This window comes from Triplophysa rosa, linkage group LG7 (genome assembly GCF_024868665.1).
Source record: "Triplophysa rosa linkage group LG7, Trosa_1v2, whole genome shotgun sequence".
In the NCBI taxonomy this organism is placed as follows: domain Eukaryota; kingdom Metazoa; phylum Chordata; class Actinopteri; order Cypriniformes; family Nemacheilidae; genus Triplophysa; species Triplophysa rosa.
In genome coordinates this window covers 26,225,484-26,251,005 of record NC_079896.1, presented here as the reverse complement: position 1 = coordinate 26,251,005, position 25,522 = coordinate 26,225,484, and the positions used below count along the sequence as shown (strand labels likewise).

Sequence of the window (25,522 nt, the reverse complement as noted above, 5' to 3'; positions counted from 1 at the left end):
GTGGATTTTAAGTATAAAGAGAAGGATAAAAGTCAGGCAGGAGCTAGGACCTGCGCTAATAGTATAAGGACTTTCCAGCAGAGACGCGTTAGGACCCGCGGTACTAAGTCTTTTAGCGGAGATACTCAAAGATATCTATGGAGATACTTTCCAGCAGAGTCGTTGGAGAGAAAGATCGTCTTAAATCACCCCCGATGAGGTTGCTTTGATTCGGATCAGTATGTGAGTAACATTGTTTTTTCTGTTAGTTAGAACCAAGATATGTTGTTGTAATGTTAGCTGTGTGACGGAGCAGTTTTGAGCCTCATTGTTTATCTGGAACCGCTTTAATATTGTACTCGTCCAGATACTGGAGCGAGAGAGCGTTTGACTCTTTTACTCAATGATAAATAAACGTATAGTTAATCCGTGGGTCACATGCGTTCCGAACCGTAGAGCACGGTCCGTACGGATCATCCCACGATCCGTTTCACCACGATACCGCAGCGGAGAGGAAGAGGAAATGCGCATTGTAGAGTTGTTTGTTCGTTTAGGGCTGCTGTACAAAACATGGCGGCGAGTTCAATGTATGAAGGGCCGCTCTGTATGTAGATATAAACAGCTTATTCTAAGGTATTACAAACTTAATGGTTCATTACGTAAAGTCTTTATTCACCTCTGAAGAAATAGTTTTGTATATTATATTGCATTTCTGTCAATAGATCCTCCTAAAAACCCCGTATTGTTCCTTTAACTCAACTTTTATTTATATAGCGCTTTTTTACCATTTTCATAAAGCAGCTGTACATGAAAACATGATAACTATAAGCAATACATTAAACCAGGGGTCTTCAATGTTTTTAAGGGCAAGGACCCCTTAGATGAGAGATATATGGGGCAGGGACCCCCTTACACTAAATGTGTGAACAGAGCTATTTAAATAGAAACAACCCTTATTGTCACAGGTATATCATGTTAAGACATTACATTAGCACTATTATGCATGTTATTGTTGCACATACATACTTTCTGTGTATTATTTTATTATTAATATAGATTGTTTGATTATTTGAAGGGATTAGCAGCATGGACAATTTACTTGTCCTGAACCTTAGTTTTTATTAAGGCTTCAATGAGATGACTGACCCAGGTTACTGGCACAAAGACTATTCTAGTGGAGGTAGAGGTTGTCTCTGGATGCGAAAGAAATCAGTGCAGATGTTATGCATTCTGTTGTAAAAGAAGGCCGTTTTATTAGGGTCATTCTTTTTTGTCTTCTGCTTCTCTGCGTTGCAGAACACACTGCTATTTTATCATTCTGAGCTCCGTTGTCTTTCTCGTAGATCAGCATTGTCACAGGTAATATAATATCCAGACTATAAATTTCTATATTAACAAGTACAAAATTCTAAAGCTGATGTCAGCAGCCCCCGGCGAGCAAAAGGAGTGCAGCCAGTGTGCAAACAGTGGCGAGGAACCCAAAACTCCAGTGGAGAAAAAAAACCTCGGGAGAACCCAGGCCCAGCCAGGGGAACCAGTTCTCCTCTGGCACTACTGCTGCATCTCTACAAGCACGACAGTGCTTGCACAACTAGGCTAAAAAAATAATAAAAATAATAAAAGAGGTAGATGATAGATTTAACATGATCTTTATCTTTCTATCTAAAAGTCGAATAGTTCATTGCAGTTGCAATATAATATAATAATACTACGCTGATGTCCAACATCTGAAGACGCTGATGATCAATTTTTTTTGTTAATTTACCCATTTGTTAAATAAAAACATAGGGTTGTGCTGATTTTCTTCTATTATTGATGAAAAGAAGGCTGATCTAGATGTTTTTCCTGCATGTTCAAATTCTATTCTTCCATGCTATGCGAAATTCCTCTAATTATGTTTTTTTAAAGTTACGCTCCATTTTCCAGGCTGCTCTCTTGAGAGCGTGCGTGTGTTCATTAAACCACGGTGTTGGACTCCCATCTTGAATTTTCTTTAGGCGCAACTGTGTTTAGTGCTTCGGAGAAGACCGAGTTAACATTTTCGGTGATAGTATCAAGATATTCTGGAGAATTGAGACAATTCGGGTAAAATATCGAGATTATATACAGGTATTTTAAATTATTTCTCTACTGTATTTGACCTGGGAGCTACTTCTAATTATTACTTTGCTACTTCTAATCTATTCAACTAGTATGTATGAGCCTTCAGGTTAACGCTGCAACTTTAAATGAAATGCATATTAATACATCAAGAAATTATGGTATTATAGCAAATGAATCATTAGGTGGATAAAATAACTGCAAAACATTACGTTAGTTTGTAATCAGACCATAACATTCATAGTGCTATTAAACAAATGTATCAAAACTGAATGAGATGGAGATGAGCGTATTAGATCTACCAGGTCAACCTGAAGGCTCTTACTTGCTACAATGCTTTAAGAATTGCATCATATTATATAGAATTATAAGATAATTTACTGCTACTATTACATATTTAGCCCAATTATCTATCATCTATTAAGCGAATCAGAATTTGCAATACTACCAGTTGCTAAGTGTGAAAGAAAAGAGAAGAAAGAGAAAAAAGAGAGAAAGGTCATCATGCCGAGATTCTCAGGCCGAACCGGAGCTGGATCTGTCAATCTCAGGCGTCCCCGGGAACCCGGGGATAAAACATGGATACAAAAGAAGTTGATATTAATGTAGAGGATGCTCACGTACACATGAAAATACAAAATACAACAAATAGGGCCGTCACGGTTATGAAATTTGGCTGGTGATTAATTGTCTATTAAATAATTGCGGTTACGGCGATTAATTGTCCGTTTTAAGGCTTTGACAATGTAACTATTAATGATAATTTTATTCAACGAAGAAACTATATATTTAAATATTACTAAAACTACATATTACTATAGAGTGACCTTAACAGAGAAGACTGTCTTGAGCACTTAAACTAGATATGAGCAAGTCTGGAAACAAAACTAATCAACAAAAAAATACAAAGCTAATACAACTCAAATGATGGAGAAATTGACTTTGGATAAAAGCGTCTGCTAAATGACTAAATGTAAATGTAAATTTGAATGTGAATGTAATATCAAAGACGGTGGATGTAAAATACTGCAGATACTGCAGATCACCCTTGTTTTCTAAAGAATTCACAATATTTGCGGTTATGTGAAATAATTGCGATGTGACGATTATTTAATAATTGTGACAGCCCTACCAACAAATACCTGATAACCCTAAACTAAACTAAGCCAAACGCTAACAAACATTCTAAACACCACATTCTAAAATCTAATTTACACCAAGACAACAAACGGCAACATGCTAAAAGCTAATCACATGCTAATTAACATTCTAAAAGCTATCAATGCATCCTATAGAAATGTGAGTGGGGGGGTTTGTGGCTTATAGTAGAAAAATGGTTACCAGTGGAGCACCTCAGTTACCTCTGAGGAGCTCAGGAGATCCTTTAGGATTACACTCCTCACATGAGCATTCGATGACCATCGGCATGCAAAAGAAGTTTTTCACCGCTTTTGCCACCTTTCTCCATTTTCCTTTTTTAGGAGGAGCAGTCTAATCAAAAAGAATTGGAGAAAAAAAGATAAATTCACCCGTGGATACATTCATATATACAGTCTATACCTGTGTTCTACACTGACAAAAATGACACTTTAGACAAACTTAAATGACTTATTACATTAGTACTTTCTGTGGTTAATATCAATGTTAACGGATATTATTGTTTTACAGGCAATTTTAATCATTTACAGGCTATTAAACAGCTCAATATTATCATGAAGGAACAAAAGCTCATCACAGCACTAGCATTTCCAAATCAATGTCTTCTTTTGAATTTGATATTAAAGGAAATAAAAAGAAAGGACATTTACCTCCACATTGTCTTGTGTGGCATCTTCCACAAGTGACACCAAGCTTGTTTGTGCTACATATGAAAACAAAAATATTCNTGGTTAATATCAATGTTAACGGATATTATTGTTTTACAGGCAATTTTAATCATTTACAGGCTATTAAACAGCTCAATATTATCATGAAGGAACAAAAGCTCACCACAGCACTAGCATTTCCAAATCAATGTCTTCTTTTGAATTTGATATTAAAGGAAATAAAAAGAAAGGACATTTACCTCCACGTTGTCTTGTGTGGCATCTTCCACAAGTGACACCAAGCTTGTTTGTGCTACATATGAAAACAAAAATATTCACTTAATAAACGGGCATCGTTCGTCGTTTTAATGTATTATACATTGATGAATCGAAGTGCATACATGGCAGAAATGACATTAGCCACAAATAACGTTAGAGAAACATGTTTTTTACCTGTGACAAACACCTCGGATTCACTAGAAACGCTCGAGGAGTCGATCTCAGGAGACGCTTCAGGTTTACACTCCTTGCACGAGCAGTCGATGACCACCGGCATGCAAAAGAAGTCCTTGAGCACTTTTCCCAACCGAGGGCGTCGAGCTTTCGCCATTTCCACACGATTTATGCCGTTTTTCAGCAGACACAACCGTCGCGTGAAGAGAAGAGAAGAGAAATGAAGCGTCTGTCACTGCGCGTGGGTTATAAAGACTTTCTGTGTGACGTAACAACTGACCCAAGATCAACAAGATAACACATTCCAGTTAAACCACAATATACACAAATTAAGCGTTTCTAACGTATTTTTACTTTTAAAGTGCGGCACTAGATGTTATTGATCATTTATTTTCGTTGTTTATTTGCGGTTTAAAGGTTTTACCAGCGTTGCTATGGCACCGGACACGATCTGACCGCGTGCGCTGTGGTTAACATTACCTCTCTACATAATACAATCCAAATTGTTGGACAAAAGTTCAATTAATCTTAATTCATTTCAATAATATCTACATCTTAAAAACTAATTATATTTTAAAAATATGTCTCGTTTTTAATTTTTACATTAACACCATTTTAATCGTTTTTTGTCCGCACGCGGAGATCAACACACCCACAAATTTCTATCAAAAATTTTACATCTGCAAAGTGAAAAAAGGTACAAAAGCATCTTAAAAAGACTCAAGAGCAACATTTCACCTCAAGCTTTTGTCAATCCTCATAGAATAATCAGCAACCTCACTCTTTCCTAGACAAAGCTACAGGGGGTAATTGCTAAAGCCAGACTTACAAATGAAACGGAGTTCAAAAATATTATATAAATATATATAGTAATATAATAATAATATATAAAGAAAAATCTACATGTCAAATGATCAGGTGTTGAAAACCAAGTTTAAAAACACTTAGAACAAACTAAAGTTGCTTATAACTTTGCAGACAGTGCCTGTTATGATACATCGCAAGTTTTATTACACAAAAGTGTGGCAAAGATACAGCCAAATGACCGTTTAGTTATTTATCGGCTATTTAATTAAAATAATTGAGTTACATTCATCCTCAAGCTCAACAACCACTCAGTTTCCTTGACATTTACTGGTTTATAGCAAAGCCACTGGACCTGGAATCATAGGAAGCAGAACATCACTGTCCACAACAATACAGTTTATACAATAAAAAAAAGCTCAGAATGACTTTAAAGTGATACTTCACCCAAAAATGAAAATTCTGTCATCATTTACTCACCTTCGAGTTGTTCCAAATGTGTATACATTTCTTTGTTTTGATGAACACCGAGAAAGATATTTGGAAGAATGCTCATAACCAAACAGATCTCGCCCCCAATTGACTCCCATAGTAGGAAAAATTACTTTATCATTTTATTGTTTTGTTCTGTTGAACACAAAAGAAGAAATTTTGAAGAATGTTGGACAGCAAACAGTTCTGGGTCACTTTTGACTACCATAGTATTTTTTCCTACTATGGGAGTCAAAATCTGTCTGGTTATAAGCATTCTTCCAAATATCATTCTCATTTTTACACATTTGGAACAACTCGAAGGTGAGTAAATGATGACAGAATATTTATTTTTAGGTGAAGTATCACTTTAAGTCAAGTGAAAACTGCCGGAGATGAAGCCAGCAGAGTAAAACTCTCCTCAGGTGGTGAGGTTAGCTTTAACTCATGCCTGCACAAAACCTGTTTCCATTTGTTTACCTAATCTGAGAAAAAGATCCAAACTACACAGCATATCACTGGTGAATCCTGAAGCAAAACACTGAGATGCACAGATGTCATGTGTAATCCAGAGCTTTATTGCCTTTCATTCAAATTAATAAGTCAGTAGACAGTTTGAATATAATTTTTTTTCAGTTCTTAGAAATAAAAATGACAGAAATCTCTCTCTGAGACAGGGGGGAATGTACAAAGCTTGGCTCGGCAGAGTAAAACTGATCCGTATCTTCTGATCCATGATATTCCTGCAACATCTCACATGTCATCGTGTCAGTAAACAACAGTACACAGCCATGACAGTTTCACCGAGCTTAAACAAACTGAAAGCCCTCATCTCTTATCCTCATTCAAACTCACTCAGAGACGCTTTGGAAATGTCACGGTCCTGTGAATTATTCCACACATCATCCACATCACTCAGATCATCTTGGCTGCAAATACATAAAACATCAATAAAAGAAAACAAATCGCAACAGGCCGACAGCTTGAAATGAAACTGGATGCTATTGCTGAATGATGATGTCATGATAAACATCCGTAACGCTGTCGAGAGGCACTTTAAAATACTTCAGATGAGAAAAACATGACTTAGTGCTTATGTGTCACTATGAGCTTTCTATGAGCCTCGACACCATTTCAAAAATACCACAAAAACACTTCAGGAACATCTGAGCGAGTGCATAGAGAAACAACAACAACAAACAAACAAACAGCACGAACTCTTTCAAAACTCAGATCCAAGTCTGTAAACAAACATTTCGATGGAATAAAGCAGAACTTCATCCCTGTCAGTCAGACCACAATCTGTTTCTTATTTGAGAAGGACAACAGTCCAGATGTTGTGTTTGTGAAAATCCATTATTGTGATAAATATTGTGTCTGTGGCAGTGTGCTGCTTGTGTTAAATGATGAAACACTATCAGGAAAAGTTGTTTAGTGTAGTGGTTTACTGTGAAGACGGAGGTAGATGGCTTACAGAGCATTACAAATCAACTTCACACATAAACGTTCAACATCAGAATGGCGTCTGCTCTTAAATAAAAAAAAACACTGAATCCTTTAATACAGCGATGGAATGGAAGCATTTTAAAAAACCTCAATAAAGTGAACGAGGAAGACATGAAAACGTCACGAGAATAGAAATAAAACTCAAATCCACGCCCCTTGCACATGAACCGGAGGCTTTTCTGTGATGATGAGAGCTCAGCCAATAGCATCACCCCCCTCAGGACACATGATCTGGACGCTGAACACGGCCGGCTCGCCACTCCACTGTGATTGGCTGGTGTGTCTGTCAGTCATTCCACTGCACCATCAGATGGTTTTGGAGAGATTGTGTGCATTATGTGACCTTCTCGTGCTGGATCTGATAGTAGCACGCCTGCGCGAAGAAGAGAGAGACTCGCTGCAAGTGTTGCTTATGGGTGCATTCACAGTGCAGACGGTAGAAATGCTGTATTTACCTTCAGTGTGGTAAACATGATTCCATGCTCTCCGTGTTGAACACAAGGATCCATCAGGTCCTCCATCAGACTGACCTCTGACCCCAGATTCCTGATCCTTAACAGAACAACAGCTGTGTCAAATAATATGTTACCAAACACGTGTTTGTTTATTAACGTTAAAGTACATACAGATAAGAACAGTGAAGTCATAAGTTTATTGCTGTAAATGATGATTTTAAGAAGACATAGTACTCAAATATTTATTTTTACATGCAAATTCCAACGCATCAATAAACTGCAAAAAGGTTAACATGGCAATTATTCTTATTTTTTGGAATGTTTTTACCAGAAAGGTTATTGATATTAATTAGGGCTGCATAACAATTAATCGCGACTAATCGTTTGCAGAATAATAGGTTTTGTTTACATAAAATATGTCGGAGTACTGCGAGTGAAAACCATGTATATATATATATAAATACACACAAATGTATAATTTTAAGAAAAAAATATACTTATATTTATATAAATTATGTAAATATTTCTTAAATATATACATGCATGTGTGTGTATTTATATATACAAAATTATCATACACAGTACACAAACATATTTTATGTAAACAAAAACTTTTATTTTGCAAACGATTAGTCGCGATTAATCACTATGCGGCCCTAATATTCATTTAGCTTTAGTCTTCCATACCGCTTTCTTAAATAGCCTGTGATCTTCATCTTACCGTGCACGCAAAACCACAAAGAGGAAGACAGGAAACAGGTCATCCATAGACCACAGGAAATCCTGTTTCAGGAGCGCGAGTACTTCCTGTGTGATCTCCTCAAAGGTCAGCTGGATGACCTGGAGCTTGTCTGAGGGGGTGAAAGTTGTGCTGGCAAAAACAAAGAAAGAAAACCCCATCAAGAGAAATAACACAAAGAAAATCAGAGAAACAAGATGTCCAGACAAGCGTCAAACCTGATCTGCTGTATTGTCTCAACCGCGGAGGCAAAACAGGCGTCTTTAGTGCTTGAACAAACCTACACACACAAAAACAACTTCCTGTTTAGATTCAACTAGGTTTTGTTCTGTCCTCTATTCAAGTTTGAGTAATACATCGATCACATTTGAGTTACGTTCACCTGCTGTTTTTCTCCATGTACAGTAACAGTCACAGGCCAGAATTTCCTACAAAAACAAATGTTAGTGGATCATACAGGACATGATGTGTTTCTGTGTGTGGGTGTCGGGACTCACTGTTGCACCCCGAGGAACGCGAGCAGCGCGAGGTCGGGCTGTTTGTTGAGTCTCAGGACACACTCCCAGTACACATCATCCTCCTTCTCTTTATCCAGAGCGTAGAGAGTGAAGAGAGGAGGATAGAGACGCGGCAGAAGAACCGGCAGCAGAAGAGCCGCGCTGCTCACCACACACCTGAAACACCACGACAACACGCGCTCATTACGTCGTCTCTACAACACCAAACCAGCCATCTACCCATAATCCATCGCACATACCCAGGTTTAGGAGACTCCAGCTGTTTCCCGGGATTGCTTGGGCAGGTCTTCTCCTTTCTGGGCTCAGCCAGTGACCCTCCTTCATCCGGTAGATCGGGAAAGAGGAATCTAAGCGCAAACACACAAATAAACCTTCACGGATCGATGGGATGGATGGGATCGATGGGAACGAAGTATCCTCCGTCGTCTTGCTGCGATTCGGCCCGTCGCGCTTACCTGACCAGCTGGAAGATTCGGCTGAGATAGGACTTGATCTCATTGACGGCCTGGGGCAGTAATCTGCGATTGGCCCCGACACCAACGTACGTCATGCGGTACACCGAAACCAACGTCTCCACCAGACGACCCAGCGGATGAAGCGGGGTGTCGCACGCCTGAGGACAAACACGAGAAAAGAATGGTATTAGAAAACAACGACAGCAGGAACTACACAGTGTATATTAACTCACCTTCACAAGATAGCGGCGAATTGTGTGATAGACGTCTAAAGTCACAGGACCAACATGTTGAGGGATGAACTCTAGACTCTCCAGTGTTTTATGATGAGAGCGAGTCAGTAACTCTGGACTAAAACACACACACGTATTCAAGCTTTAACAGAACTTCATCTCTAAGAGTCAATCCCAGAATGCATTGCGACTCACGGACCTGTCTCTCTGCTGTCTTCTGTTAGCAGTGAGTGCTATGGCGATGTTATCCCACGCTGTACTGGTTTCAACCTGTCCGGGAGAATCACAACCCAGTCTGTGCCAGCACTCCACAAACACAGCCTTCCACTTCTCTTCCGAGTGAACCGCTAACCTTCCCAGTTTGCTGCCGACAAACACAATCACGTCGATCTTTCTGTTCACATTTAACGTTCGAATGATCTCAAATAAGACAGAATCTTACAGTGAAAGAGTCTTGTCTTTGTCCGAGTCATACAGGCTGGGTTTATAGTAAGAACCGGACATCTTCAGTCCGGTTCCCCAAACCCCGCTGAAGGAACCTTCAATGTAGTCTCCGTTAGGCATCGTCAACACGCCCTTCACAGAAAACAGACAATTAACTATTACAAATGTCCTGTGTGTGGAACAGTTTGTCAAATTTGCACGAACATCAGTGAGAATGAAGGCTGGAGTTTTAAAAAGAATCACCTTTCCACTTAGAGTCCAATCCTCTGAGAACTCTCCCTTAAATGTGGTGTCGTCTTCCGAGAGCAACACACCGGTTCCCTTCAAGTGAAACACAATAACATCACGTTATTACTTATTTCGGTCTTCGGTTAAAAGCCCCAAAAAAAGGATCCATAAATGTGTTTATAGGGCAGCCTCATGATGACATTTAGGCAACACTGCTACTGATCTTAACCTCTCAAACACAATACTTCAATCAATCCTATTTCAGTCATAACTGTAGTAAAATATGATTTGAATCATAACAAGTAGACACATAAACATCGCACCTGACCAAAGTGACTCCATGAAAAACTCTCCACTAGCAGAACACAATATTTGATGTTTATCACATTGTCAAATAACTGTGAAATATCTCTATAGAAAGGTGTTCGAACACAAGTATTCGTCATACGATTACCCGCCCGCGGTAACTTGAGTCTCTGAGGTGTTTACGAGCTTTACTATGTCAACCCTTCCATAGAATGACCAAATCCAGCGAAAGCTTCCCCTTATAGACCGTTTAATCAGATGCACGCGTGTGTTTGGCTAGTGTCTAATAATATAACTATTTATTTATATTTAATTAAATTTATGTTCATATTAATTTATTTTAATTGTATAATTATTGTATTAAATAAACAATTTGTTGAATGGGTCCTGTAGTTTTGTAGCATTTAAAGAAACAGCATGGTACATTACCATCTAGGGGTTGAGCTTGGTATCGCAGTCTAAAGTCAAAATAATGGAGAGACAAGTTTAGCCAAGTAACGCTTCTTCTCGTTTTTTTTTATTGTTACCAGAAATAATCTACAGGCACTCTATTGTTTGTGAATGTGTACCGGAAGTTGTGTTGTCACTTTGAAACCGTCTATGGCCACAACGCTATGTGACGTCATCGACAATGAAACCACAGATGTGTAAAATAGACTGGATTGCTTATTACATCATAACACCACATAAATGATCTGATTTCAATGAGAAAACAGGACCCAACGCAAACATCCTGGTCAATAAAATGATTATTAAATTAAAGTTGTGAATTTCTTTGATTATTGAAGACTAGTAAATGAGTTACATTCATCTAAAAAACCCATCAGTGTTGTGTCTGTATTTAAAGTCTCCGTGAACCGGAAGTTGCGATCGTTTTTACTTCTGTATTTTGACGCATTTCCGAGTGAAATGTAATTTCGAATGGAAAAAAAATTTTGGGCGTGGCTTTTATTTTTTTGCGATTTGATTGGATGTATAAAAACAGCCGTTGCATTTTGAAATTGAACTGGCAGCAGACTGACAGTTGAAGGGGAGGAGTCAACGGATACTCCGCCCAAGCCGTCTAACATATGTCATTAAAGATGGATAGTCATTACAGAAAGGAAGTGCATTTTCAGATTTTAACAAGATTATGAGGGCACACGAATTTTAAAAAGAGAATGACCCACATTGATAAACTATTTACAATAAACGCTGCCATATTTCATGAAAAAATAGTAATTGTCATTTTTAATTTCACTGGGACTTTACAGACAGTGTTTGCTGAGGATTTGATTATATGTAGATATGTGTGTACGTACATATAGATGTTGACCTCTGGTGGTTGTGTGAAGGTATTTACGTTAAAACACAGCACATTAGTGTTAGAATAAATGACAAGGAAAGCCTAGCTAAAAACTAAAAAAAAGTATTTACAGCCTTTTGTACTTTTATTGCTCCAATAAAACAAAACATGTTTGTGTGAATCTCACCATCATCTTGTTGTTGCTGAAAGTGCCTTCGTAGTAGAGGCCGAACTGTGTAACAACCACTCCGTTTCCTTGACGCAGATCGTCAGCCCACATGCCCATGTATTTCTCTCCCCTAACACAACACACACGGTTACTGTGTATATGATATATTTAACCCATTTAACCGCAAGATTTAGTTGCATACCTGGTGATGTCATCAAAGACTCCATAGCCAGACTTTTTGTCGTACTGCCATTGGCCGATGAAGACACTGGGGGAGGTGGAGTTCAGCTTCCCGCTACGCAGCATCCCGTGACCGTGACGCATGTTATCTTGAAACGAGCCCTCGTACACTTCACCTGAGGCGTACCTGCAGCAAAAGCAATATAATAGCATAAAATGTGTTGATACGAATAATAACAATGATACCACTCAAGCCCATGCATTCTTTTTTATTACGAGAAACACCTGAACGTCCCAAAGCCGTGCATCTTGCCATCTTTCCACTGTCCTTGGTAATGATCACAGCTGTTCAGATTTTTGTTAGGTACAACATATTCTCCAAAACTGCATGACAAGAGAAACTTGGTTTCAAAATTTCCAGTTAACGAAAGTCTGTAGTAAAAATAAGCTCTCGAATAAATCTGTCACCAACCCGTCTTCAAGTCCGTTCTTGAACGTGCCGGTATACAGCCTTCCATCTGGCCACTTGACCACACCCCTAGAACAAAGACAGCCAATCACCATCTTTACCTTTCAGGAAATTGTGAAAAGCTCTCAGAATTCCCTCGCTCGCATCTTACCGCCCATGGGGTTTTCCAGAGACCCATCGGCCCTCGTACGTGGCCTCCTTAAGTCGACTGTCTTTGTAGAATGTATATGACGCTGTGCGGGAAATGGGCGGGTCTGCTCTCTGCATCCCTCCTGTGGACGGAGGTATCCCATCATGCCCCAGTCCACTAAGAGCTTGCTCCACTGCCTGGTTTATGGAACGAAGCCACTTCGCCTGGAATCCCGGGAAGAGCGTCACTATTAAACCTGCATCACAGGTCATACAATGGAAAAAGTGAAAACTACCTTTTCAGCCTGAGATGAAGCCAGCAGAGCAAAACTCTCCTCAGGTGAGGTCAGCTTTAACCCATACCTGCACGACAACAACGTGCATTAATGCACAATCCAACAACACAGACACTTCATACACAAATATACACGATTGACACACTCACAGGCCAGCGTTATCCTCAGAAATAGGCTCCACCCACAGCGTAGCCAATGGGAAGACGTGATGAGTGGAAAACTGGGAGGAGTTAAAAAAGAAATGCAACTAATGCAAGAACATTAAATTGAAAAATGCATCATTTAATAAGTCAAGTTTTGTCTAAACGCCTGTTCACACCAAGAATAAGAACTATAAAAATGAACTGGAATGTTTTGAATAGATTTTGATTGGCTGTCAGCGATTTTTGTTCATTAGCTGGGGAAAAATGACTCTAAAAGAGATGTTGTTGTAGTTGTGGATACCCCATTCTCTTCAAATTAGAACAACCTGTCCTTGGTATAAATGGGCCATGCTTAATAACAATATCTCACAGAAGTGAGTACACCCCGTACATTTTTGTAAATATTATGATATCTTTTCATGTGACAACACTGAAGAAATGACACTATGCTACAATGTAAAGTAGTGAGCGTACAGCTTGTATAACAGTGTCAATTTGCTGTCTTCTCAAAATAAATTTAAATAAAGTGAAAATGTCCAAATTGGGCCCAATTAGCCATTTTCCCTCCCCGGCGTCATGTGATTCTTTAGTGTTACAAGGTCTCAGGTGTGTTAAATTTGGTGCTATCGCTCTCATTGGCTATGTCTCGTTTCAAAAGGCTGCGTCCTCCGGAGGTCTCCTTTGAAGCTTGTTACATCATCGAGGCGGTCTCGTTTCATAAAAGCAGGTAGGACACTCTGTAGGCACCCTTCTAATGCGACCTACTTTCAGGGGACACATGAGGTGTATCCTCCGTTGCTAGAGATAACCCACAATTCTTTGCGTCGGCCAACGTCTGTTAAATAAATGTGTGTTGAATAAACGGCAGCAGCTGCACTTTCAATCAAATATGTGGTGTTTAAATGTGAACAGTTTACAATTTGTGTCACATTTTTTGAATCTTAGTAGGCATAAGTAGTAAATAGGTTTAGAAGTGTTTAGTGATTTTCAGTGATTTTTAGTGGAAGTTCAACATGGCACCTCATGGCAAAGAACTCTCGGAGGATCTGAAAAAAAGAATTGCTGCTCTACATAAAGATGGATTTCATTTCTTCAGTGTTGTCACATGAAAAGATATAATAAAATATTTACAAAAATGTGAGGGGTGTACTCACTTCTGTGAGATACTATATATATATATATGTGTAAATATATATTTAAATATTTTCATAGGGCGTTTACATGTGTCGTGTTGTAAAGCTACACAGACACACATGTAGCAACAAAAATTATATATCGATTGATGGTTTTTGCCCATGAAATATGATCATCAGCAATGAAATTGTGTTGCCTATTACACAAATGCATTGAAAGAAGTTAATTTCTTAAGTCAACATTAATTATTGTAGCATAACATTTAAAATAAAACATATGGTTCTTTTGACCAACAAAAACATTCTTGCTCTTTTGGGATCAAATGATGTTATGCATTCATTTATGAACAGGGACAAACACACACACAAAGAGGGCAATAATATATAAAAAAAAAGAGAAAACACTGGCATGAATTTAAGGGATTATCTTTTCATTCACTGATACATTCATCAACACGAGATTCAGCATTAAACCAAACCACTACTGTTCAACATAACACCATCAAAATATATCTAATAAAGGGTTTGCAAGCAGGAAGCCTTGGAATGTACCCGTCCAGATGTACTGTCACCACACAGAGACAAGCTTACAGATCTCTTATCAACAAGTACTTTCCTAGAGTAACTGACCAGCGGCTACAGATGTTGTCGATAAACCTCAAACCCTCTCTTTAACCACAAATATTCCTTTAAGCTGCAGCTTTGGCCAAACATTACAGCTGTAGGGTTCATCCTCGGCACTAGGGGGCAGTATGCTACGGAAAATACTCCACATTCGTACATCCCATACTTACAAAACTTTTATAGGGGACCATGCCCTACCAAAACAAACATAAACATCACTTTAACATCAGTCATTGTTCGCCTGGCCAAACAGCCTATAAACAGCGAATAAAAAAGCAGATGTGAAAATATGATTTAAGAAAAGCAAAAATGGAGCTGAAACGGTGTTGTGTGAAATAAATAGATCACAGACCTGTGCGTGCACGAGCGCGTCATTAAAGAGGATGAACCAGTTGACTGAAAAACGGCCGGAGTTCTGAAGCGTCAAAGTTTTATTACTGCTCTCGCAGATCAGCCGACGAGATGGTTTGCGAAGAGAATCCTGAGGCGACAGAATGAGAAGAGAGGCTTTATTAACGCACGAAACTGTGTTCACAATAGCACGAGCGGCACAGAAATCAAAGTGTTTGCTCTGGACGTCTGAACCGACCGCGAGACACGAGGTAACTCACGGTCATCTTCCCAGGAAAACTCTTCCAGAAGTGCAGTGTGTATTCTGCCTCCTTCCTCCTCCGGTTTAGATGAAGATCCATCGACTCGTATTTCGAGCAGGAGTCTTGCAGCTTCTGATAATCCACAGAACCCTGCCATACACACAAAACAATGTGACATTAACAGTCCAGGACCAGTGTTGGGTGTAACTAGTTACTAATACTAAGTCATTAGTTACTGTAATTTAATTACTTTTCCCTTGAAAAGGTAAAGTAAAGGATTACTCTTGTTTTTACTATAATTTAATTACAGTTACTTCTGATGTAATTAAACTAAATACTGTGTAATATATTCAATAGTGGAAATGACATCAAAATTATAAGTCTAACTTTAAAATGTGTGCTTTAATGTATCCTTCTCACATTTGAATACTTTGATAGTTAATAAGAATAATTTATGTCGTTATTTATTATTTATTTGCATGAATTAAATAAGCCATTTCACATCTATCCTTGAATCAATTCTAATCGAGGTTGATGTAGGATATAGAAAGTAATTAGTAATAAGTAATGAAATACTTTTTGGAGAGAGTCATTTGTACAGTAATCTAATGACACTATTGAATATGTAATTAATTCCTTTTTCAGAGTAACTTACCCAAGACTGTCCAGGACTAACAGTTAGCCACCGGCCAGCGAAACAAACCAAAAATTCACCTACTGCACCTTTAAATACTTATATATGGATGGATAATAAAGCGAACTCACCATCTCGTAGCAGGAAGACAGTTTGAGCAGCACTCGTCCGTATTCATGCAGGTGTTTGATGGGCAGGTAAAAGAGATGAGCCAGAACATCGGCTAACGGCAAACCCTCTTCAGAACATTCAGACAACCTCTGAACGACCTCTGCCCCCTTACCAAACACATCCCTGCAAACACAGACACAGTGAAAAGAGTGCCAAATATTCAATCTGCTAAAAATGAGATTGGATTGAAAATCATCCTGAAAGATTTTTGTGTCATGTTCACACAGTTTTTATCCATACAATGAAGGTGGATGGTGACCAGACTCTTCAAAACGGACTAACATGGGTCACCATTCACTTTCATTGTATAGACGACAGCAACATAAACAACCATGCTATCATCTTCTTTGTGTTCAACAGAAGAAAGACGATCACATTAGTTTAATATCACGCAAATATTTTACTAATCAAGTATTAGTGCAACTGAACTCTTTATCTTTTAGCAAATTAGCAAATAATCCTTTAGAATGAGGACGATTGTGCTTTGTGTCAGTTTCAAAGGTACTTCACACAGACAAAACTTACTGGCAAGGCTTAACAAGAGCCTGAAATCCTCCCATGACTAATAGATCACTCACCGCAGAGCAATACCTGCATGAATGACACAGAAGAGAAATAAAACAGCGGACTGTCAGAGGACGTCCATATTCTGACCCTCAGGATCAAATAAGCCATGTATGTTACTGCGCCTTTAAGACTTCTATATAAAAAATGACCTGCGTTATAAAAAGTATGTATACTGTATACTTGCTCTGAATATGTGTCCAGGAACAGATGCGAGTCATCAAGAAGAACAAGACCTCGGACATCACGTGACCGCCTCACGAACAACGTCAGAGATGCCGAGTTTTGTCCCGTGAGCTGAGACAGCCGACCTAATCGTCCAATCAGATTCTGCAGCAGCCCTGCAGAGGACTGACCGAGGGCGGAGCTTAGCGAGTCTAAAGAGTAAAAAGAATTTACGCATACTTTTCTTTTAAGCTTAAGAAAAGATTACAATGATTTTAAACAGATGTGGGTGTTTATCCTAAACTGAAAGCACGTCCCTTTTATTTACTTTAAACTTTCTTCTTCTATTCGATCATGTCTAAAAAAGGTTGAACACTGGTGCAGAGGCACTTCCGGTTGCATTTTCATTTATTTTTTAATCTTACATAAATAATTAAGTCTTAAATACATTCATTTAACCTTTTGATTGGGTTATAAATGATGAGTTTGGTTCCAAAATGAGATAACACCATTTTAAACGTTTTTTTATTGTGCTTTTAATATCAATCAAACTGCAGTTGGTTTGTTTTGACATAAGCCATAATAACAAAAAATCAATAAAACACAATACAAATATGATAAAAACATGCTTTAAAAAAAGGTTTAACTGAGTTATCTCATTTTAGAACCAAACTCTTCAAATGTTTGCGTAACGTTTGTAATAGTTTGTCTGGACCAGAACTGAACCGGCGTTGTTTACGTCATCCGAAGTGGCTCATGTGATATGCAGAAATGAAAGCAAATTGAACATCAGTAATATTCTGTCTTACCCAGTTTAAGCAGAGGCTGAAGCAGAAGGTTCTTGATATTGATGAGTTTGCAGGAGTATTTCCGCTCTGCGGCGGCCAGCTCGTGCAGACTGCTTTTAAAACCGATTACGTTACGGTCCGCCAGCGCCGCGCATGTCTGTCCACCCGCGCACACGCTGCTCACGTAACCCAACTAGCACACACAGTGAATGTCATGTCAATATCAGGAATAATGCAGTGATGACGATATACATGATTTATGACTGAGCGACTCAACTCCGTTTGTAAAAAGGACGTCAACATTACTTGAAAATGGTTTCGAAATAACATCTGCAGGACACCATTATTAATAATCCATATGCAGTGTGAGACAACAGAACAGCACACGGCAGTACTGGAAGTATATTTAGACTGCAGAGATGATGTTGATGATGAAGGTTTGCTCACATTCATACAGAAGGGAAGCAGCACAGGTTGTTGCGTGTATTTGCCCGTCTGCTCGTCTGATGTTTGCTCCGCCTCTTCTTTCACCTGCTGCCCACTGTAGTACAGGATTGGCTGGATGCAATCTCCATCAGCCAATAAGAGTGTGTGCTGTTGTCCCGCCCCTATGTCCCACACACGAATCCCTTCCGATAGCTACGAACGGACAAAAAAGTGAAACTTGAAACCGTCAAACTGGACAAGGATGTTTTAATGAATAACTGTAAATGTGTACCTTGGTTAAATGAGGGAAGGTGGTGGGTGATTCCATGTGTCCCAGTTGACCAGATGTGTTACAGCCCCACGAAAACACCTGTCCAACACAAAAACACACACACATTACAGGTGAATCCAATGGAAACGACTCCGTAGCATTCCCTGATAAAACTGCACAAATGTGTCACCTGTGATTGTGTGGTCAGAGCGAGAGAGTGATGAGCACCTGCGGCCACTCTCAACACCTCCTTACCATTTAAACCCTTAATGCAGACGGGCTGCGGTCTAGACCGAGAGAAAGGCATTATGAGTTTATAAGTATCTATCTCTAGAGCAGGACTGAAGTCCTCTTGCTTTTCTGTTAGTGGGAGGAGTCCAAACCTGGAGAGGACGTCTCCGTGTCCAAGCTGGCCTTCTTGGCCCCGCCCCCAGCTCCACACTTCTGTCTGCAGGGAGGGCAGGTGGGCGTCGGCCTCAGGTACATCTCCTGACGTGAGCGCGACAGAACGGCCACGGGTACGACTCGTCCGCCGCAAAAGACGAGGAGACACTGAGAGAGAGATTCAGATCATGTAGAAATGCGACATCACACACACAAAGGATTCGCTATAATGTTCTCTGTGATGTAAGCAACGTGCACAGTTCAAACACAAAGATCTGTCACAAACTATCACCAGAAATCTATCTGCAAAATGATTACACCTATATGTTTTTTGGTGGTGTATTTCTGTCACACATTTATATTTCATTTCAAATAGCACTCACAAATAACCCTATGCCTGGTCATAGGAAACCAAATATGTGTTTGAACCAGAACTGGAAAATTCTGGAGATTCATTCTGAACTCGTTGCAGGCCGTTGTTGAATATCTATTCACTTGGTTCTGCCACATAAACACAAAGAAACAGCAGATGAATGATTTAACAGCACAGTCAGAACCCCAGTCGACAGCATTCTCAACACAACACAAAGAGAAACACACACAGAGCGCTGTCATGCAGAGTTCTGGTCAGACCCACTGGGGTCCATCTGTTACACAGGTGGAGGTGAATAGAAGATGAGGAAAGGTGTGTGTGTGTGTTATCTTCAGCTGATGACGTACACCCCAGCATGAGATGAGACCTTTCCTCCGGCACTCCCTGGGTATCCCAGAGTCTCATAAACCAGAGAGACTTCAAACAGACGAAACATCATCATATCTAACCCAAGAAAGTGTAAAGGACTTTACAAAAAAAACAGGTTTTCTGAGAAATCTGAGGACTTGACTATACTATATATTCAAAGGAAAAAGGAAACATAACCATCTGAGTCTGACTGATTGTCAAATACAAGAACTTTGTCTTAGAGGGTAAATCACATGGCAACAACATCTTCAGGTTATGTTTACCATTAAAAAATCAAAGACATTCTACTTCTTATTCTACAGAAAACAATTTTTAAAGCGACAGTTCACCCCAAAAGTATCATTCTGTCATCATTTACTCACCCTCTTGTCATTTTAAACCTTTATGGCTTTTGCAGAACACAAAAGAAGATATTTGGAAGAAAGTTGGTAACCGAACAACACTGGACCCCATTCACTTCTATTGTACGGACACAAAACCAATCCAAGAGAAAGGGAGCCAGTTAAAAACATTCTTCAAAATATCTTCTTTTGTGTTCTGCGGAAAAATAAAGTAATAAAGTAAATAATGACAGAATTTTCATTTTTGGGTGAACTATGCCTTTAACCACTAACATTTCCACACATTTAATGATGACCGTAATACAGAAAATCTGATATTATTTATAGATTTGACCTCTAAAGAAACTTTTTAAATATCAAGAAAGTGTAATGCCTTTAGTAATGATATTCATTAAATAGCTGTATACATAAACTGTATACTTATATACTTTAATTATTCAAGTAATATTTAAAGTTGTGAGAAGAAAACTAATTTTCAATCATTTTCCTTTATTTTTCTTCTATTACAATAATGAGACTTTGGGTGGAAAACCTAACACTAAAATGTAAAAAAAAACAATGTCCAAATCGAAAATCGAAACATTACACGGTTTCCTAAACGCAATGTCCCAGCACATAAAAGTGGATTCTATATTTTCACAAAGTTGCGACTTGTACACGACATCACTTTTTGTTCAAGTACACAAGAACTTCCTTCAGTTGTTGCAGTGGACGACAGCGAACTTCAGCCTCTACCTGATCTGTAACCATGGCAACAGCACTATATAGGACGGCAGTCAACGTGCGCCATCGGCAAAAATCTGAGGAGCCGCGGCACTAACTGGCAAAGGCTGGAGATGTGGAGACCCTATTTGAAGCGAATGAACCATGTGGCGCAGGATTATGTTTAAGCTCACACATGCATTCCTTTGGTTCTTATAAAGCAAAATGACAGTACAAACTCGCCGCACGCTGCTTAGACCATTTCCTTTAAATATTTTATTGAAAATTCACTAAAAGGATGAAGAAGTTAGTTATTCATACCCTCTGCAGCAGCACAACCCGTGCGTTAAAGTGACAGAGAAGAGAAACAAAGAAACTCTTTGACTTCATGCTAATGAGAACACAAGAACACATCATCACACGCCGACTTACAGAGATGGTACACCGAGTGTAAAAGAAGAACAGCATGTGTACCCTGAGAGAGCAGACCCGGCAGCGACAGGCGACGACTAAGATCCGCCTCTTCCTCTCGGATGTCCCCGAGGCTGGAGCTTTTCTTGCCATGCATGGGCTCCTCCAGACGGATTCTCTCTTCCGCTCGCTCGCGTCCTTCTCCGGGAACCTGGAATTCAATGTCAGAACCCTGGTCAACGATCAAGTCCTGTCTGTCGTATCTCTTATTGATCTTTTTTCTGATCCAATTGTCTGGAAACTGGCGAGCGTAAACTTACCCAGTAACCAATCACTTTTCTCAGAGACATCGCCTCGTATGTGGAGGCCACGCGCTCCCCCACTGCAGAGGCACACGACACCACCAAATTATTCAAGGCTGACCCCATCGGAGTCACGGACTGGGCGACCGGGATCAGGGGGTCAGGGGTGAAAGGCGCAGCGGGGTCACTGGAGACCTGAGATGGGACAGATATTAGCTGGACATTAGTGCAATCAGAAGAAAGCTTTTCTAAGCGAGTTTTCAGTTGTACCAAACTATGATGCTGCCTTTACATTACTATTTGGTTGGTTTCTAGAATGTCTGGGACGGTGTTCAAAGAGTGATATTCTGGTTCCTAAACGTTATTTTCACACTCGCCTCGTAAAACACGGCTATAAATGTCATCTCCGGTCAATCACAATTTGTGGCTGACAGACTGACCTGAGCAGAGCAAAGCGTGCTGGAGGTTTTGGTCGTGTGCTCTGCCAGAGTATGATCAGAAAGTCTCTTCAGATAAGCTTTGACTGCTTGCTCATCAGGGTACGGGGAGGACTTCAACCCAGGTCCTAAAATGGACCCACATGTGGCCTTACAGCAATCCGGCTCGAGGGTGCCGGTCTCCGAGGCTTCGACACAAACCTCTCCATTAGTGACCGGACCACCAAACTCATCCGATTCCTTCACGGCCGGTTCTACAGGTTCTTGATTAGACGCAGGAGACTGATTTTGAGGTTCAGTAGTAGGTGGAGTTGTAGATGCAGGAACGGTGCCGGAAGTAGATTGTGGCATCTGGCTGGGATTGGAGGATTCAGGTTTGGTCTCTCCGCTCTCCGGTTCGACACCTAATGGACAGCGATGGCCGTCTGAGATGATGACATGGTCCTCCTTGTCCGTCATCGTGTAGAGCAGCTGATGGCAATGACCGCACTTGTCTACGGGGGGTTTCCGAAGTTCCTGCGGAGGAAGTGGACAGCGCACCAGAGCCAGGCTGTGAGAAGCCCCGCACGCCACCTGCAGCACGTGCTTTCCCGCCAGGCACTCCACCTTCAGAGGCTTCCAGACAGGAAAGGTGGATGTGTTCAAACCCAGCTGACACCCGCTGCCCCAGGCCCAGACTTCATGCTTGGCTGAAAGAGCAAGAGTGTGCTGGTCACCACACGCCACCTCCAGGATCTTGACCGGCAGAGAGGGTGTGGTCTCGGGCTCAACCACACCCACAGGGGTGGGGTTAGGAATAACAGACAGACCCAACAGGCCACATTGGCCGTGAGTGTTATCTCCCCACATGTGCACGCCTCCATCTTCCGTTACGGCTCCACTGTGGGCGGAGCCAGCGGCTACAAAAATCACACGCTGTTCACTAAGCACCGCCTCCAGCAGGGGCTCGGTCGACGCTGACGCTTGGTTTTGTTTCCATGGCAGTTCACCGAAGCTGTAGACCTGCCCTCCTACATAAAAATAAGTAAACATGTCAGAATGACAAAGCATTTCTAAATAAGCAAACTATACAAAAACATCTAATGCCATTTAAATGGCTAAACGGTATAGTTCACCAAAAAAAAGAAACTTCTTTCATCATTTATTCACCCTCTTGTCATTTCCAAACCTGAATGATTGTTTTCATCTGTAGAACACAAAAGAAGATATTTTGAAGAACGTTGATAACAAAACAACACTGGACTTCCATCGCATGAACACAAAACCACAAAGACATTTCTCAAAATATCTTCCTTTGGGTTCCACTGTAGAAAGAATCACATACAGGGTTTTGGGTTAGCTGTTAAAAAAAACTGAATTACCCACTACAGTAGCCTTTAACATTAGCTATTTGGCTATTAGTTCATATTAACCAATTTCTCAGAGCAAAGGGAAAAAATGAAAGCTTTTTATTTGATCCATTTTTCAACAAGGGAAACACCAGGAACGTACATCAAGAAAGTAAATATGATCAATCATTACATGTCAACCTTTACGTAGGGTTTGTAAAAGAGATAAGTACATTGTTTCGTATGCGTGTCGACGCTTTGTTCTCGTGTAAATAATGAATGTATTACCCTCTACCAGCAGAACACCATGTTTACACCCCAGGGCAGCCTGAAGCACCGGCCGGGAGAGCAGAACTCTTTCTGGTGTGGTGCTGTAACAATATCCCCTCCATGTATGAAGCGAACCCGTCTCCAAACATCTGTCCTCCTCACCAGAACTACAAACACACAACACGCCCACTCTAAGAGAAGTCATGAGACAAAACATACACAAACACTGCACTGTTCTACATGTCCACAGGCTTCTCTCGGAGTCTCACCTCTTTTGTTTTTCCATCTTTAAACGTTCCCCATGTCACAGCTGGTGCATTTGGCACGTGTGATGTTAGACCTGCGAAAGAACAGGTGACATATGATTTGACACATTATAACCAAATCAAACTGTACTACAAGACCCTTTTTTATGAATACAGTACGCTGTGATGTCATGTGACTTTTTATAAAAGAACAACCCCGTGTTTTTAATTTATATATAATATCTGATACACCACCTAACCAAAACTAGTATCTAGCATGAAACGTTTAAAACAACATCAAAATGTCTGTCTGATGATGATCATGGCATTCATTAAAAAGGTTAAAGGAACAGTTCACCAAAAGAAAAACCCTTATTCTAAATCTGTATGACTTTCTTTCTTCTTCACAACACAGAAGAATGTTGGTATTCAAACAACACTGAACCCCACTGACTGCCATTGTATGAACACAAAACCATCAAGACATTTCTCAAAGTATCTTCTTTTGTGTTCCACAAAGAGGCAAATGCAGGGTTTGAACAACACCAGGGTGATCAAATGATGACAGAATCGTTCAACTATCCATTTAAAACACTATTATGTTGTTCATTTTTTGAGGCTATGTTTGTAAAGCTTCCTAAAACTACATTCAGTAAGTGAGCTATAATGTCATGTCAACTCCAGTATGTGTGGCATGATCATGTGAAATCTAACAGTGTAAACACACACACACGTGTGTACACACAACCGAGATCAAGGCCAAAGGTGACGTAAAGCTGTGATGAAATCATGAGCAGAACTCATAAACATAAAATATAATTTTACAAGAATCTGGGAGACTTAATGGCACCTGCCATTGTATTATAATAGGTGAACATTTATTGTCATCAATTATGTCCGATTTAAATAAACATGTGTTTGAAAGGGGTTTGACTGGTCATAACTACATGACTTGCGTATTAACGACGACATGACAAAGTGTTGTGTTGTATATTTCTCGATGGATCTAATCGATCTGATTTGAAAGTGAAAACATATCTGATCATCGATGACAAAACTACAGAAACCACCTGAAGCAAAAGACGGGACTTATTTCATAAAACCGACCACGCATAGCGTTACGTTACCCGCACTGTACATTTAACGTTAGCTCTAATTCTCCTCGTATTATCTCGTTTAATATCGTTCAGGGAGATATCAACGATCTTTCATTCATTCTTACCTCAATGTCTCCGATTTAATACCTCACAAAGACGTCTCGGAAAATAATTTATTGCCAGCTTTTAAAACACTTGATGATAGATCTCAAATATAGCAGATGGTCGCAGACAGCAGATGATGATGGTACAGTAATAGCTGGTGTTGTTATGGTGTTGTCGATAAGCGCTTCAGTCGACGGAAAAACAAGAGGGACAAACCAGAAGTGAATTTACGCCTCCGCGTTTTCTATCCAGACAGGCAGGAGAGAATGAAAGCTGTAACCTTATTTCAAGAAGACCATTGGTGACCAATCTCTTCACTTTTGGGACACTTCTAAGACATTAGTTTCATGAGTCGCGTTCAGTTTCACACTCGTAAAAATATTTAAAAGAGAACATATTTATTGGGTAAAATGCTGTATTTTTGGAAAGATGCGAAACCGTTGTAAAATATCAAGTAAAATGCCGACCGACACTAGGCAGAATCCAAATAGACGCGATGGCGTCATGAATATGCTAATTGCGTAAGGCGTCACCTGATGACATTTTGGCTTCGCTCTACTTTCAAGTGAAAATAGTTGCTGTTTGAATTTATGTCATGTCTAGATCAGTCGTTTTTATGTAT

The 25,522-nt window shown here is 39.8% G+C and overlaps 1 protein-coding gene across 4 annotated transcripts; it reads right to left on the bottom strand.

Annotated features, from left to right (window-relative positions):
- Window positions 1–6,175: 6,175 nt before the first annotated feature.
- On the bottom strand, window positions 6,176–25,489 carry als2b (alsin Rho guanine nucleotide exchange factor ALS2 b). 4 transcript variants are annotated; one of them, XM_057337041.1, is made up of 36 exons: window positions 24,921–25,489; window positions 23,723–23,793; window positions 23,472–23,644; window positions 21,859–22,865; window positions 21,437–21,613; window positions 21,138–21,327; window positions 18,920–19,088; window positions 18,727–18,823; window positions 18,558–18,635; window positions 18,287–18,478; window positions 17,861–18,032; window positions 17,074–17,263; window positions 16,848–16,913; window positions 16,283–16,445; window positions 15,536–15,667; window positions 15,277–15,405; window positions 15,095–15,118; window positions 13,174–13,244; window positions 13,025–13,091; window positions 12,751–12,953; window positions 12,603–12,668; window positions 12,416–12,514; window positions 12,153–12,317; window positions 11,969–12,080; window positions 10,206–10,283; window positions 9,961–10,094; window positions 9,718–9,882; window positions 9,519–9,636; window positions 9,286–9,443; window positions 9,070–9,177; window positions 8,810–8,986; window positions 8,695–8,740; window positions 8,531–8,592; window positions 8,295–8,444; window positions 7,574–7,670; window positions 6,176–7,491 (listed from the first exon to the last, which is right to left on the bottom strand). In XM_057337041.1, exons 2-36 carry the CDS (start codon window positions 23,737–23,739, stop codon window positions 7,453–7,455), a joined length of 5,091 nt encoding a protein of 1,696 aa, XP_057193024.1. In that variant the 5' UTR covers window positions 23,740–23,793; window positions 24,921–25,489; the 3' UTR covers window positions 6,176–7,452. The 4 variants fall into 4 exon arrangements, with proteins under 4 accessions (XP_057193024.1, XP_057193027.1, XP_057193025.1 ...); XM_057337044.1 differs by having other exon boundaries at window positions 21,180–21,327; XM_057337042.1 differs by lacking the exon at window positions 15,095–15,118.
- Window positions 25,490–25,522: the final 33 nt, after the last annotated feature.